Source organism: Ovis aries, chromosome 9, assembly GCF_016772045.2.
Source record: "Ovis aries strain OAR_USU_Benz2616 breed Rambouillet chromosome 9, ARS-UI_Ramb_v3.0, whole genome shotgun sequence".
Classification (NCBI taxonomy): Eukaryota; Metazoa; Chordata; class Mammalia; order Artiodactyla; family Bovidae; genus Ovis; species Ovis aries.
Genome location: NC_056062.1, coordinates 73477775 through 73492651, shown reverse-complemented (window position 1 = coordinate 73492651; position 14877 = coordinate 73477775). Strand labels below are relative to the sequence as shown.

Here is a 14877-nt window from a genome sequence, read left to right as displayed (position 1 = left end):
TTATATAATTGTTGATAGTTACATAAAGTTTATTAGTAACTAGCCAAATCAATTTTCACACACTGCAAAGGACTGGTTAGCTGATGCACAACAATGGTGATCCTTCTCAAAACTGGAGTGCCAGAAAAAGGTAATCATGAATATACAAAGAAAGATGCATGTTGTACTGATATTTTTAATACTTTCAAATTTTTGCATAAGAAAACCCTAGTTGCTTATACACAGATGAACATACTCCCCCAAAGGTCTATAAAGTCTTGGATAAAGGACCTCTAAAAGCATGGCTGATAGAATATAATGATTTTTAATGTCATTTGTATAAATGGTCCCTTTATTTGGTAATGGGATGTGCATTGCCAAAACCAGCAAACCAACAAACATATTTAAGTCACCTTTTAACTTTTCTTTAAGATGATACATTCTGTGCCTTTGGAAATTTCTGTTGTTTTTAACCCCTGTGCTTTGGTTCCCTTTTTTTGTTTTGTTTTTATTTTGTTTTTCCTAGACAATGGAGTCAAGGAGATAGAACCTTATGAAGGTCTGTACATAAAGGAGGGTTTGTTTTGTGCTGATAGCCTTTTTGGGGGGCTATGTGAGCAAAAATAAACCCAACTGCAATTGATGTTCCTTCACTGTATAGACTTTCATTACAGTCAAATTATTTTGTTTTATGATTCTGATTAAGTGTTCACTTTTTGTTTTACTTTGAAAATATACGAAGGAGTTAAATTTCTTTGATTCAGTCAAGTAAGAATACAAAGAATTAACTTCTTTTCAATCACAAGGTAAATTTTGCTTTTTTAAAAAATTTGCTTTGACATAAAATTTTATATTTTGTGGAAGACTTTAAACAAAGATGTCAATTGCAGTCTGTGTTTATGTCACTGAGGATATACACCTAGTCTAGATATAATTATCATATATTTTATTTTGTGTTTATGATGATTTTTTAGTTATTCAATTTGGCTTTCTAGAAAAGGAAGTTTTTTTAATTAGATAGTGATTGTGCTTCATATTTCCTGCATCATTTTTTATGTTATAACAAGACTGTTTATAGTATAAGAAAGTTAAATATGTACAGTTTTGTTATCAATGCTACATTATGACTCAAGAGGAAAATAATTGAGTCTTGTTATATGGAATGTCATACATTTACCAAGACAATAAAAATTCCTCTACTGATTATAGAATTCTGCTGATGATGTTGCAACTTTGAAGAACTGTCAGCTATTTTAATTACTGGTGAATCTCCAGCACATAGAATAAAGCCTGGCACATTATAGGCACTCAATAAATATTTGTTGAATGAATGCATGTAATATTTATTTACAAATTGAAAAGCTACTTCAAATAGTATAGAAAGTACCATTAAAATAAACCTGTCATTCTATATATGTTTATAGTAAAAGTCATATTTCTATAACCTATTGGTAACACATTTTTAAGTGTATTGCATTTGGACAGCAATACTTTTATTGCCTTACATAACTCAAAACAGGCTGTATTCTTGTTAGTTGGAGTTGAATGATTTATCACCTCCTATTTTGTGGTCCTTTTTATTTGCTATGTACTATGAACTATAATTTTAAACAACTCAGCACTATTGTGATGGTTATACAGCCTGATGAAACGATTTTAGCAACATTACTATAGTTCTCTTTTATGTACATAAAAATAGGAGTATGTAGTTTTAAAAGTACTTTCCATAAGGGAAGTTCTATAATACATATGGAATTTTTTGTCTCCTCTCCCCACAAATTTTAAAGCTAGGGTTTTGGCATCATCTGTTGTCATAAACACAGTTTATGCCATAATTTTTTCTAAATTCAATTTTGATATCTTCAGTAGCAATATTTATTGAGATATGAGTGCTCCATCCATTGTAATAATAAATATACCAAAAAACGAACACTACAGCTGATACTTGACATTATTAATGAGCTTGTCAACAAACATTCTATTTACTGTCTGACTTTTGTTCTATAGAATGTATTAAAACTACAGTTTTCCTTTAATGTCCGTAATTGTGACTTTTCCATTTTTATAAATGAAAGAGAGCAAAAAAACTTCTTTTATTCTTTCCAGTATAAATTAAAACGATTTGAAGGGGGGTTGGTTTTTTGTTTTGCCTAAGAGTGTGGATGATTGTAGCAGTGTTTTCATAAATATTAATATGAAGATTCCAGCAAGTACATGGTTGCATCATTTAGTTTAGCTTTAATGGCTATATATATTCTACTTTTCTAACTGAAGTTAAAGGTATAATGCAAAATTGACTATTGATTAATGGTCTAAATTAGATTATGTTTGGCTTATCTCTTTAAAAGTTGTCCGACGTTACAATTAAGTGACTGTTTTAGAATCAAAGTAATGGCATGTTTATCTTCTGATTCTGTTCAATAGCTGAAAAATGAGAATGTCCTAGTTGAATTCCTTTTGACTTAGAATATATTTGTCTATTAATTAAATTAATTAAAAGCCTTGTATGTGTTGGTCTTGACAGCGGTACAATATTAGTCAAAATCTGAGAGTCAGAGAAAAATGGAAACAATATAAAGAAAGTACAGTGTACTAAATCTTGTAAGACATTATTATTTTTAATTTCCCCCAACTTTGATGTACTGTAATTTATAAAAATAGGAAGGAGTTTATAACATTTTTTTTGTTTCTCTAGAAGAAAAGTTATATTGTTTTTCTAAGAATGTATCATTTACAGATGAAGTATTTTGCCTTACAATTGTTATGTATTACAGATGTTTATGGGCCACAAATTTCTTTTATAAATCGAAGTTATCATAAAAGGAGACAGTATGATAACTTATTCACAATATACTTACTTGTTTCCCTAACATGTCAGAAACTTGTTAAAAAATAATCTATTCAATTCCTTATAATCACTCGTTGTATCATGAGTAATTTGAAAGTGTTTATTTTATTTTATTGAGGAATAACAAGTGTACATGTCTGGTCTTATCCTTTTCTTACTTGTGCATATACAGAAGTTAATGAAGAAACTAGACACGTGGAAGAGCAGGGGGGAGAAAAGCAGGGTGAAGAGGTCAAAGCAGGTCTGTCTGTGTGTTTAAAATAAATAATCGAACGTTTTAGAAGTATGACTTTTCTATTTCACGTAAGACTTTAGGCTCCAGATTTATAATCTGAAATAGAGAACAGATTGTTCAATCCTAATTTTAAAATAATTACTTAATTTTATTGATGGAGAGATGTTACATGAGCTATCTAAGTAAGTTATCAGAATATTTAATTTACCTGTTTGAACATTCTCCTTGTTGTTTAAATCACAGTGAAATTATAGACAATGCATCTGACCAAGGTTTATACTTATCCTTTACCCCAGATTTTCATTCAGTTCATGCAGTACCTACCGAAACACTGTATTCTGCCACGTGTTTCATTGAGTGCAGATACTTTGAAGTTGTAGATCCTCCTCTCAACAAGTTTGATTTTTTAGAGGTAAATTACAAGTAAATATAGGGAAGAATATAAATTCCAAAATTTTAGTTCTTGAAACTTTTAGAAACCATCATAATTTATCCATAAAATTTTCTCTACAATAAGATCAGGGACTCCCTGGTGATCCAGTCATTAAAAATCTGCCTTGCAATGTAGGGGATGTGGGTTTGATGCCTGCTTGGGGAACTAAGATCCCACATGCCATGGGGCAACTAAGCCAAATGAAAAAAAAAACCCAAACAATTTACTGTAGGTTCCTCTTCATCCCAGCTCAGTATTGCTCTAATATTTATTGACAATCCTAATTTCTCTTCAAAGAGCTCTCCTTCTAAATGGAATGAAGATACTTCATTTTGGTATTTTGATGGACAGGGAGGCCTGGCATGCTTGCGATTCATGGGGTCGCAAAGAGTCGGACACGACTGAGCTGAACTGAACTGAACTGAAGCCCCAATTATGTTTAATATCATAATTTTGGTTTATCAAAATGTTTATGAAAGGATTTAACTCATCAGTATATTGTGCTCGTGAATAGTAGTGTGGACTTTATGTGCCTTTTGTTCTCTGCTTTATCTTGTGTGAAAGCAGTGCCACTCTGCATATTGTGCGTAAGATATGTTTTCACGGATGCATTCTTGCAGTAGTGATTGTAATCTAAGACAGAAAACCTCTTAAGCTGCAACTGCTAATTTTTAGTAATGATTTTTAATGTTATAAAGATGAGAAAAATTGTCAGTATAGACCTGGTCATGAAAACAAAGGCAAGTTTAGATTCATAGATATAGAAAAGTGTAAGTATGTCTGTTCTGAACATATCAGATACTAACGACTAGAATGTAACACATCTTCCATTTTCCTGAAGTGCTTTAGGAATAACTTTTTTTTAGAGAATACTGTAAGAATGAGCTTCATTTTAATTTAGCTGTATAGTTAAAGTTTCCCTGCTTGCCCATTCCTATATTTCTGAAGCTAGTCCATACAAATACTGAAAGTCTTTCAATACTGTTCAAGAATTGGCGTTTGCGGTAATGTCATTGTTTGGGGTATCATTAGTTTGGAGACATCAGCAGTAGTTCATTTTACTTTTATTTACTTTCAACTTAATTATAAAGAAACCCATTCATTGAGCCAGTTTGTCGCCTATGCTTGATTCTCAAAATCAACTTAATTAGTAAATTATATTCCTTCTTAAAGTAGAATAAACCATAACTGTAATCTTCCTAACTTATTATAAAATGACTTTTTATTCTTCATTTTATTTTTTATTATTCTTATTATAGGCTAGGAAGGGTGTACTTTACTCTTTAGTTCAGTACTGCGAGCTGTCGTATTTAGTGCATGGGTTTGTTTCTCCAGTGTGTGATATCATCTTTTGTGGTGTGCTTGATTTTATTTGGGTTGTTACTGACCTTAATTATTCACTGTTGTCTGTTTTCGTTGTTATAAAGACAATGAGGGAGAAACACCAAATCCACCTAATAATGGAAAAAAAGGCAAGTCTAATATGAAGTTAATAGTACATTAATATATGTTAAATATCCTGTATTGACATTTGTGATGTGCATGAATGTGCTTTCTTTACTTAAATAAGTATAAATACAACTGTAGTCCCAGTTTAAGTTATCCAACATTTTCTGCTCTTTTAAAAATATATTTCTGAATATAAAATTTGTTTTTGAAGTACCTACCTTATTATTGGATCCTAGTACAATCTTATTCTATTGAATTTATGGCATTAAAAAGTTTTACTTTATTGGTTGTAGTAAGGAATGAGATTCTGAGGGAAATAGTGATGGTTGTATTATTATGCATTTAGAAAAACACAGCATACATAGTTTTCAATCCAGAATATTTTTTAAATTGAACTATTTAAAACTATTTTAAAGTAAAAATGAACTTAATTATAAGTTCAACAATATTAAACAAATTTATAATATTTGTATATTTTTCACAGTTTTAAAACTAATATTTGTAGCTTTTCAATCTTACATGTAAAGGTTCTAGTGACAATGGTTATTGGGACCTCAGTCACTCACATTCATGATTATTTTTATCATTTATATAAAAGTCCTCTTGACTGCAAAACATCACTATTGTCATGTAGACCAATCCTACTCATGATATAGTTGGACCTAGAAATAGTTATTGATAAAAATTTGAAAAATGAAAACTCTGTATATTTTACTTAAGACTAACTCTCATTTTTATTTAGTTTAATCTTTTCATGTTCTACCTATAATTAAGGTCTAGGTGTCTAATATTTCTTATTGGCATTTCTTTTGGGAGAGACAAATTTAGTGTTTATTTTGAATTTCATATTAAAGTTCATGAGTAAGGTTAAGGTAGGAGGTTATTTTTTTAATTGGCTAAAGCATGTTTGTGGATCAGCGAAATTTATAGAAATCAAAGTGTTGTTACTTTGTTCTTTTACTTATATAGAAAGAGAAAACAGTGAATTTTAACTAATGAAGTACTTTCACCAGACTTTTATGTTTGTTTCCTGACCTCTAATTGACCATGAATATTGTTTGTTTTTATATATTAATTTTTATTTTATGTTGGAGTATAGTTGATTTCAGGTATAGTGAATTCCAGCTGTAACTGTGTGTTAGAAATTCTCAAGCATTGAGTTCTTCATTGATGGACTTTCACCATCCTCTCTTCTGATTTAGTATGGAAAAGGAAGAAATAATGAAGCTAACTTTACTCTATCTCTTGGTGTGAAGGGCCCACATACCATTTTGGAATACACATAGTATATGTTGCTCTTCAATTATCGAGATATATGATCAGCCAGAGCTTCTCCATTAAACCTAGATTAAAATCAAATTCTTTGGTTCATGAAATTGGTTTCAATTTTCTCAAATAATTATTTACCTAAAGGCAATCCTTTTTAATATATTGCTCTTCATACCTCCAGTGAGTTAAAATGAGACAGCTTATTCAATAGCATCATACTACAAAATTCAAAGAACAAAATAATAGGCGAGTTTCTAGTTTTTTTCATTATTCATTCTTCCTACAAAGAATTTTATGCATTCTTTCTACAAATAATAAAACGATTATATTCCAGTCTCCTTTTGGGAGTGCTGGAGATATACTAGTGTACACATAAAACAAGGTACCTGCCCCATTGTCCTTACATTTATTAGGGGAAGCAAGTGATAAATAAAATAATGTATCTTATAATTTCAGATACTGACATTTACAAAGAAAAAATAAATCAAGATAATGGAATAGGTAGTGTTCAAGAGAGTAGGGTAAATGATTCCTGATAATTTTTTTCTGAGAAGTATGTACTATTTGAGCAGAGACTTGAATTACCATGTGAAGGTCTAGGTAAGAAAAGTGTATCTGGCAGAGGGAACAGCAAGCGTGAAGGCTCTGTAATGGGAGCAAGTTTGACTTGTTCGAGGAACAGTAAAGAGGTCAGTAAGTACTACAGAGTGAGAAAGGTGGAGAGTGATAGTAGGTGTGGTCAGAAAGGCTGGGGAGGTGACCCATATATGACCTATTGATCAGTGTTAGGACTTTGCTTTTCACTGAATGAAAAAGAAGGATTTTTATCAAAGTGACACAAAAACTGTTTCTTTTTTTAAAAACATCAGTTTGATTGTTAGGTTGAAAATAACCTGAAAGAATCAAGATTAGAAAAAAGGACATGGAAACAACCTAGATGTCCATCAGCAGATGAACAGATAAGAAAGCTGTGGTACATATACACAATGGAGTATTACTCAGCCGTTAAAAAGAATTCATTTGAATCAGTTCTGTTGAGATGGATGAAACTGGAGCCGATTATACAGAGTGAAGTAAGCCAGAAAGAAAAACACCAATACAGTATACTAACACATATATATGGAATTTAGGAAGATGGCAATGATGACCCTGTATGCAAGACAGGGAAAGAGGCACAGATGTGTATAACGGACTTTTGGACTCAGAGGGAGAGGGAGAGGGTGGGATGATTTGGGAGAATGCCATTCTAACATGTATACTATCATGTGAATCGAATTGCCAGTCTATGTCTGACGCAGGATGCAGCATGCTTGGGGCTGGTGCATGGGGATGACCCAGAAAGATGTTATGGGGAGGGAGGTGGGAGGGGGTTCATGTTTGGGAATGCATGTAAGAATTAAAGATTTTAAAATTTAAAAAAAAATAAATAAAATTTAAAAAAAAAAAAAGAAAGAAAAAAGGAGAGCTACTAGGAGGCATTCCTAATAACGCAGGAAAGAGGTAATGATAGCTAACTTAGGCCAGAGTAATAGGAGTCATTGCATTCTGGATAGATGTGCAAAGATAGAACCAACAGAGTTACCTGACAGGGTGAGAGAGACGCAGCGATAACATCCAGGTGTTGGAAGGATATGGAGTTTCTATTGACTGGTGGAGGGGAAAACTTGAGTCAAGTAGATTTGGTGGGAATATCAGGTGCTCAATTTTAGATATAAGATAGAGATGTTGTTAGACATGTCAGATATGATGTCAGATAGGCAGTTTGAAATATGTTCTGGATTTTAGTTTAGAGATGGACTCTAGTTATAGATTTAGGGAGTTATCCTTATAAAGAGAGACTTAAAACCACGAGGCCCATTGAGATCACCAGAGATCACAAGTGTAGATAGCTAAAAGAAGTCTGAGGACTCTGAACTGAACTGTTCTTATTTAGAAGGTGAAAGGATGAAGAAACAAGAAACTGAGAAAGAGTAGGAGGACAGGTAGTGGGGAAGCCATGGATTCTAGTGTCCTAAGTGGAAATCAAGTGCTTGAAGCAAAGAGAATTATCAAGCAGGTAAAACCACTAGATTTAGCAAATAGGAGACCGTTGTGTTAACCTTTTTTTAGAGAAGCTTTGGTGGAGTTGTAAGGAGTAAATGGCCAATTGTTGTTGTGTAGTTGCTAGGTCATGTCCAACCCTTTTGTGATCCCATGGTCTGTAGCCCACCCCACCTCTATCCATGGGATTCTCCAGGCAGGAATAGTAGAGTAGGTTGGCGTTCCCTCCTCCAGGGTATCTTCCCAACCCAGGGATCAAACCTGCCTCTCTTATGTCTCCTGCATTGGCAGGGGGCTTCTTTTCCGTCAGTACCACCTGGGAAGCTCCCCGCATTGGCAGGTGGAATCTTTCCCTCTGAGCCAAAACGCCGATTAGAGTGGATTAAAAGAAAGAAATGGAGGTTGTTTGCCTGGGAAATCCCATGGACAGAGGAGACTGGTGGGCTACAGTCTATGGGGTTGCAAGAGTCAGGCCCGATTTTGCAACTAAACCACCACCACATAGACACCTTTGGCTATAAAGGGAAGAAAGGAACTAAAAATCTGGACTAACGAGAAAGGTCAGGGGAGCAAGCAAGAATACATGAAAGATACGTGGGAAACTTTGTGCTCATTCTTTGACTTCTAAATCTAGCTCAGCTAATTTGTTCTCTAGAGCCATCTGCCTATAGTTTGCCAAGATATGTATCAGTGTTGTGTAGCTTTGTTCCTAGATCTAGAATCAAGACTTAGATTTGGAAGGAGCCTTATAAATCTTCTGATAAAACAGCTTTGTTTCACTGATAAAAGAGCAGAATCTAGAGGATTAGCTTTCTTCAGTCCAGGCAGGAGCAGATTTCTAGTCTTGACTCCCTGTGTTATACATATACATACCATGCCTTTTCAGATGAATGGCATTTTCCTTGCATGTGTTTCAACCATGTCTGTGTGTTTTAGAGATTAGTTAACAGTTAAGTTCAACTCAGCCAATAGCTGCTATTTCCAATTTGTTGTACTAGGTAGTCATTGAGAATGCAATGATCAATAAGATACATTTCCTGCTTTGGGGAGCTCCCAATTTAAAAAAATAGTAATACAGTAATAATTTAATGATAAGAACAAATAAAACATAGTTGGTAAATTTATAACATATTACTTACATAAAATCTCTTAAGATTGTGATACATATAGAGGAAGTAAGTTTTGAAGTGTTCTGGGCATGTTTTCATGCCAAAATATTTTCCCACTGCTTGTGATAGTACTTCATATTCTGGCATTCTCTAATGGCTTAATTATTTTAATAATATAAAACAGAATATCTAGAACATTGAAATGTAAATTTTCCTGAGGGGACTGATCTGAGTTATTACTACATAGAAATTTCAAAGGAAACAAGTTAGAGCTTGTGAATGGAGAAAGTCAAGTAAGGGGACAGAGCTGCTGAAAATGTGGATGAGTATTTGGTACCTTGGGAGGATGATCATGATAAACTCTGCCCTGAAGTAGCCCCTTGTGAACGGGCTTCCCTCACAGCTCAGTTGATAAAGAATCCACCTGCAATGCAGGAGACCCCGGTTCGATTGCTGGGTTGGGAAGATCCGCTGGAGAAGAGATAGGCTAACCACTCCAGTATTCTTGGGTTTCCCTTGTGGCTCACCTGGTAAAGAATCTGCCCGCAGTGCGGGAGACCTGGGTTTAATCCCTGGGTTGGGAAGACCCCCAGGAGAAGGGAAAGGCTACCCACTCCAGTATTCTGGCCTGGAGGATTCCATGAACTATACACAGTCCATGGGGTTGAAAAGAGTCGGACATGTCTGAGCAACTTTCATTTTCACTTTCTACTCTAAATAACATTCCTTGCTATGTAAATATGCTATAAATTAACTTCTCAAATAATTTAGTTTATTTAAATTGCTTGCAGTAATACTTGTCACATAGTACTATTTGGATTTAAGGTGAACTAACCTGAATATGATCATCACTCTGAACCAATTATTTCATATATATTGTTTGGTAGTTTTGAGGAAGATAGCAACCCTGATGCTGTTCTTGGTCACATTTGCATAAGCAACAGTACAAGGAGGAAAGAAACTACCTGAATTGCAGTGTGAACTGATGCTCATTGTACAGCATTTGTACATGTTTCAATCCACATGTGAAGCTCAACATGCAAATATCTAGAATACTTTTCTCTATGTTAAAATTGCTTAAACCATTTGGACTTTACCAGTTTCATGTTTAGAGATCTCCACTGGAAGTCAATACATCAGGTTTTAAACTCGTTTCTACTCTGAAGCGTATGACCTCTGACAAGGCTTTTGTTGTAATTTCTCTGAACCTCAGTTTCCTCTTCTGTAAAATAAACTAACCTGGAAGGATCTTTAGCAGAAACTAAGCGTTTTGGAGATGTGGCTAAAAAATTGTTAGTCTCAAATAGTTTTTACCTAATTTATTGTTTATGATGTTATTAGTGTTTGTTAATTGTGTCTGTTTGGGGAAACTGAATGGCCATATCCTACTATTGTCTATTAGTGAGCCATTCAATGTGGGATTATAAACTAAACTCTACCATACTGCCTTCACAAGTCAAGTTCCTAAAGATACACAATGAGACAGAAGGAAAAATATTTTGTTCCTTTGAGTCTCAATGTATAGTTGCCTACATTATTTCATATATAGAGAACCATATAAATAAGAAAGGAAGACAGGAAGGAAGGATGGGAAGAAGAGGGGAAAAATACAGGTTTCAAAGGAATCAAAAATAATAAAATAACTTTTACAGTCTTCATAACGGATGCTTGCTTCTATAAGTATTCAAGGAATCAGATAGCATTTAGGGTGATGGTGTGGACAGGCTTCGTTTTGCTGGCTCTCTGTATTCTCACAAATGCTTATAGAGTAAAGAGAGTACCAATACCCATGTCTTAATTTCCAAATTTGCATAATATCTAGATAGGAATAGATTTTATAGTGGCATTGGCAGATATTTCCTAAAGACAGCATTCCCTGCTAACTTAGATGAATAACACTTTGACAAAAAGTAAAATGGGAGAGACTGAGGGATACTTTAAAATAGCAAAGAATTTATCATATATTTCACTCAGTTACATCTGTTTTATAGAATAATAGCTTGGTGACAGTGAACAAGATGGATTTGAAAGACTGAGGACTTGTAACTGTTTAGGGTATTTCAGTAGGCAACTATATGGTGACCTCTATTAATTAACTTGTAAACAAATATGTTCTAATTTCTTTTCCTAATCTTTCCTTTCCTTCACAGTAGCCATTCTTCCTTATTTTCCTTTGCCTCCCCGTTTGCTCATTTTATTTCCTTTAGACTACCAAAGCCTCAATTAATTAATCTAATATGGGAGAGAACCCCTCCTACCTCACACCTTTCTGCAAACTTCAGCCATTTTTTAAAACATACCATTTTTGGCTTCCTAAATACAAACAGCCATCTTCTGTTTGTTTTTGAAAATAGCGTAATCTTAGGAAGGTGATACAGTGCTGCAGAAAGATCACAGGTTTTGGAACCTTGGATCAGGGCCTGCCTTTACAGTGGGCCAACTTTGTGACTCTAGGTCCTTAAGTCACATTAGTTCATCTGAGAAAAGCAAATCTTAGCATATCCCAATATGCTATTTTGAGAATAATCTTTTATCCCCAATATGCTGTTTTGAGAATCAAATGAGGTAAATCCTGTGAAATTGTTTGTGAACCTGGGCAAATATTTAGTTCTTATCCTTATTAATCAGTTCCTTCTTTTCTTACCTGTAGAAAACACCTGGTAAAAGGTCCTTTCGGTGGTTTATAGGATCAGATATGATGTTGTATGTGAAGTACATTGAAACACATAGTATCATATAAATGCAATCTCTTCACATAGGAATTTGTGCTCTTTAAATTGTTGTCTTGATATAGGATTGTACTAGCTGGAATATAGGTATTCTATAGACATGTAGGTTTTTAAAATATCATTTAAAAATATCTCATAGTTTAATTTTCATGAGTAAGTTGTTTCTTCAAATTATCTAATAGTTATTAGGTCAGTCTTTAGGCTTCCCCATCTACAAATTAAATTCATAACTGAATGTTTACTTGATGCAATTATCCCCCTTAAAAAAAATGTTTTCTCCGCTTGATTGTATTTCTAGTTTGCAGCTGAGCAATGGGACATTCTTTCGAGCTCATACTTATCAACTAAGTTGCTTTATGCATCTCTGATTTTTCACCTCTACTCTTTGGTAATAGATGTACAATATCATGGGTTACTACTTTGTACTTAAATCTTAAGATCTTTATTATTTAACATTAAGAAGACTATTTTTTAAATTACCACAATAATCCTTCAATAGAAAAGACTATCTTTAAGGGGCTGCATGCTTAGCACTTTTTTGCTGTTTTTCTTTAATGTAACTAAAACACTTTTCAAACAATTTGAACATTTTCCTGAAATTTTCCATAGTTTATTCTTAATGACGTTAAGTATTTCATTTTAATTATATGACCAATAAATTCAAAGAGGGCTAGGTATGGTTAATATTTCACATTGTTTCTGGAGTGATAAATTAATTATTTGGTAGTCAGTTCTGTGCTTTTTATGACTAGTTCTGTTTTAAACAGACGTTTGAGTTTCGACACAGGGTTTAATAGTCACATTTAGAACTTCTAGAAAATCTTAAGATTCAGTGTCTTAATTTTATCGTCTCTGGTATAAGTACTCTCACACAAAATCTTGACTAATCAGTAGTAAGAAGCCAGAGCAACTTAAAATTTAGAGCTGGCATTAACCTTAGAACTTCCTCACTGCTAAGGTAACAGATTAGAGGCAGAGGAGCTATAAAACTTGTCCAAGGTTATGCACCTAGTTATGGCAGAAATGTCCCTAAAAGCCCCCTTAGTCCAGTTACATATCTGTTACCTCCTTTATCAATCGTCGATAGCCTTGATCTAAGTCTTCTTCCATTGTTGTGTTGTCTGGTATTTATAAATGGATGGTTATGAGATTTTATTTTTTGTTACCACCATGTAATAGGTTTTCTTCAACTAAAATGTTTGTCAACTCAAAAAAGTATTTAAAAACTAACTCTGTTTGTGTTAGGATATTTTCCTTCACACTTCAGAATACGCTTTCTACCAATATATAGAAAGGTTGAGCCATTTTCAAAACAAGTTATTTCTACTTCTACACACTGTCTTACTTCAGAAGGTAGCATATCATTCTTTTTTGGAACATCACAAACTCTACCAAATGATGAAATTTGAAATAGCTTTTTAAATGACAAATATATAGGATTTTAGAAAATTTGATTTTAGAACCAACTCTTTATTGCTTGTGAAATCTTATATATTGATAGATAACCAAAAGTGCTAGTCATTCAAAATCAAGAAATATTGTATTATAAATGAGTTTATTATTTTCCCCAAAATAGGGAAATTTGCCTGTTGTTTTTGTGTTGCCACAGATTAATTTTGACTAAGGAGAGATCATTTCTTTGTTCTTTTAACTGAACAGGATTTAACTAATAGAGTCTTGAAATTTATCAGAAAATTTATTGTTTAAAGCTTTTAAGATTTCTCTTTCCACTAACAGTTGATTCAAACATTGTGTCTTTATCCAGATTTTTTACCATTTGGGAATGCTATTTTGCATCTTTATCAGATTATTTATCAATTAGAAAATCAGGGGGGTCAACTACATGCCAAAGTACAAATTAAATACTCTCAAAGCAAGAAGTTTATTTCCTGCTGATTTATGTTGGACCAGAATAAAATGCCTTTGTTAAATAGCATTTACATATTTCAGGTCTAGGAACTGAAAAACCCTTATGCTTAATGCAGTCAATTCTAGCAATATATGTAAATAAAGATAGTAGTGTATCCAAAATCATCCATATTTGATGTTGCAATATAGCATATTTTTTTCATTTTTGACAGTGCTTTTTATCTTCCTGGTTATATTTTGCTTAGCTTAATATTATAAAATAGGTTAGTATTTCATTCCAGTATTCCATTATTTATGGCCAAAGGTGAATAAGTACCAGAGGATCATTTACAGCATGGTGAAACTTCCTGGGGATTAAAATGTCCTTAGATGGTAACTGTCTACTTGACTTACAGCTTTAGAAACATGGGAATAAAAAGAAAAGCAAGTGTCTACTTAAGTGTTTGTGAATGCTACTATGAGATTAAGATCAAAGAGTGACAGTGAATCTTTTGAAACATGATCTACAAGGCCCAACATGATCTGTACTCCCTCCACTTCCTTTTTCATTACCTCTTTAACCTCACCTTCTGTGATTTTCCATTTTCTCTTCACTGTGCTCCAGCCAGGAGACCTCTGTGCTTTCCTAGAACATATCAGACATTCTTCCGCCTCAGGACATTTGCATGTGCTGTTCTTCTACCTGTAATGCCCTCCCTTAATAATCATAGGCATAACTCCCTTACTTCCTTAAGTTCCTCACTCAAAACCTTCCTTCTTAATCAGAATTTCCATGACTAACTATTCAAATTTGCATCACACCTTGCACAGTCCCTTTATTTCTTACCTACTTCATGTTTGTCTTCTTAGCACTTACCAGTATCTAAATCACAACATGTTTTACTCATTTATCTTGTTTATAATTTATTTCTCCCACT

The 14877-nt window shown here is 33.5% G+C and overlaps 1 protein-coding gene across 49 annotated transcripts in view; it reads left to right on the top strand.

Annotated features, from left to right (window-relative positions):
- Nucleotides 1-14877, top strand: part of RIMS2 (regulating synaptic membrane exocytosis 2) — a 601609-nt gene that overhangs the window by 393938 nt on the left and 192794 nt on the right. For 7 of the 49 annotated variants that reach the window (XM_060393843.1, XM_060393830.1, XM_060393838.1 and 4 more), the window contains one exon: nucleotides 506-538. The exons of the other annotated variants lie outside the window; for them this stretch is intronic. In XM_060393843.1, the coding sequence (XP_060249826.1) occupies nucleotides 506-538 (33 nt within the window). The remainder of the gene's footprint in view (nucleotides 1-505; nucleotides 539-14877) is intronic. 49 annotated transcript variants of the gene reach the window in all.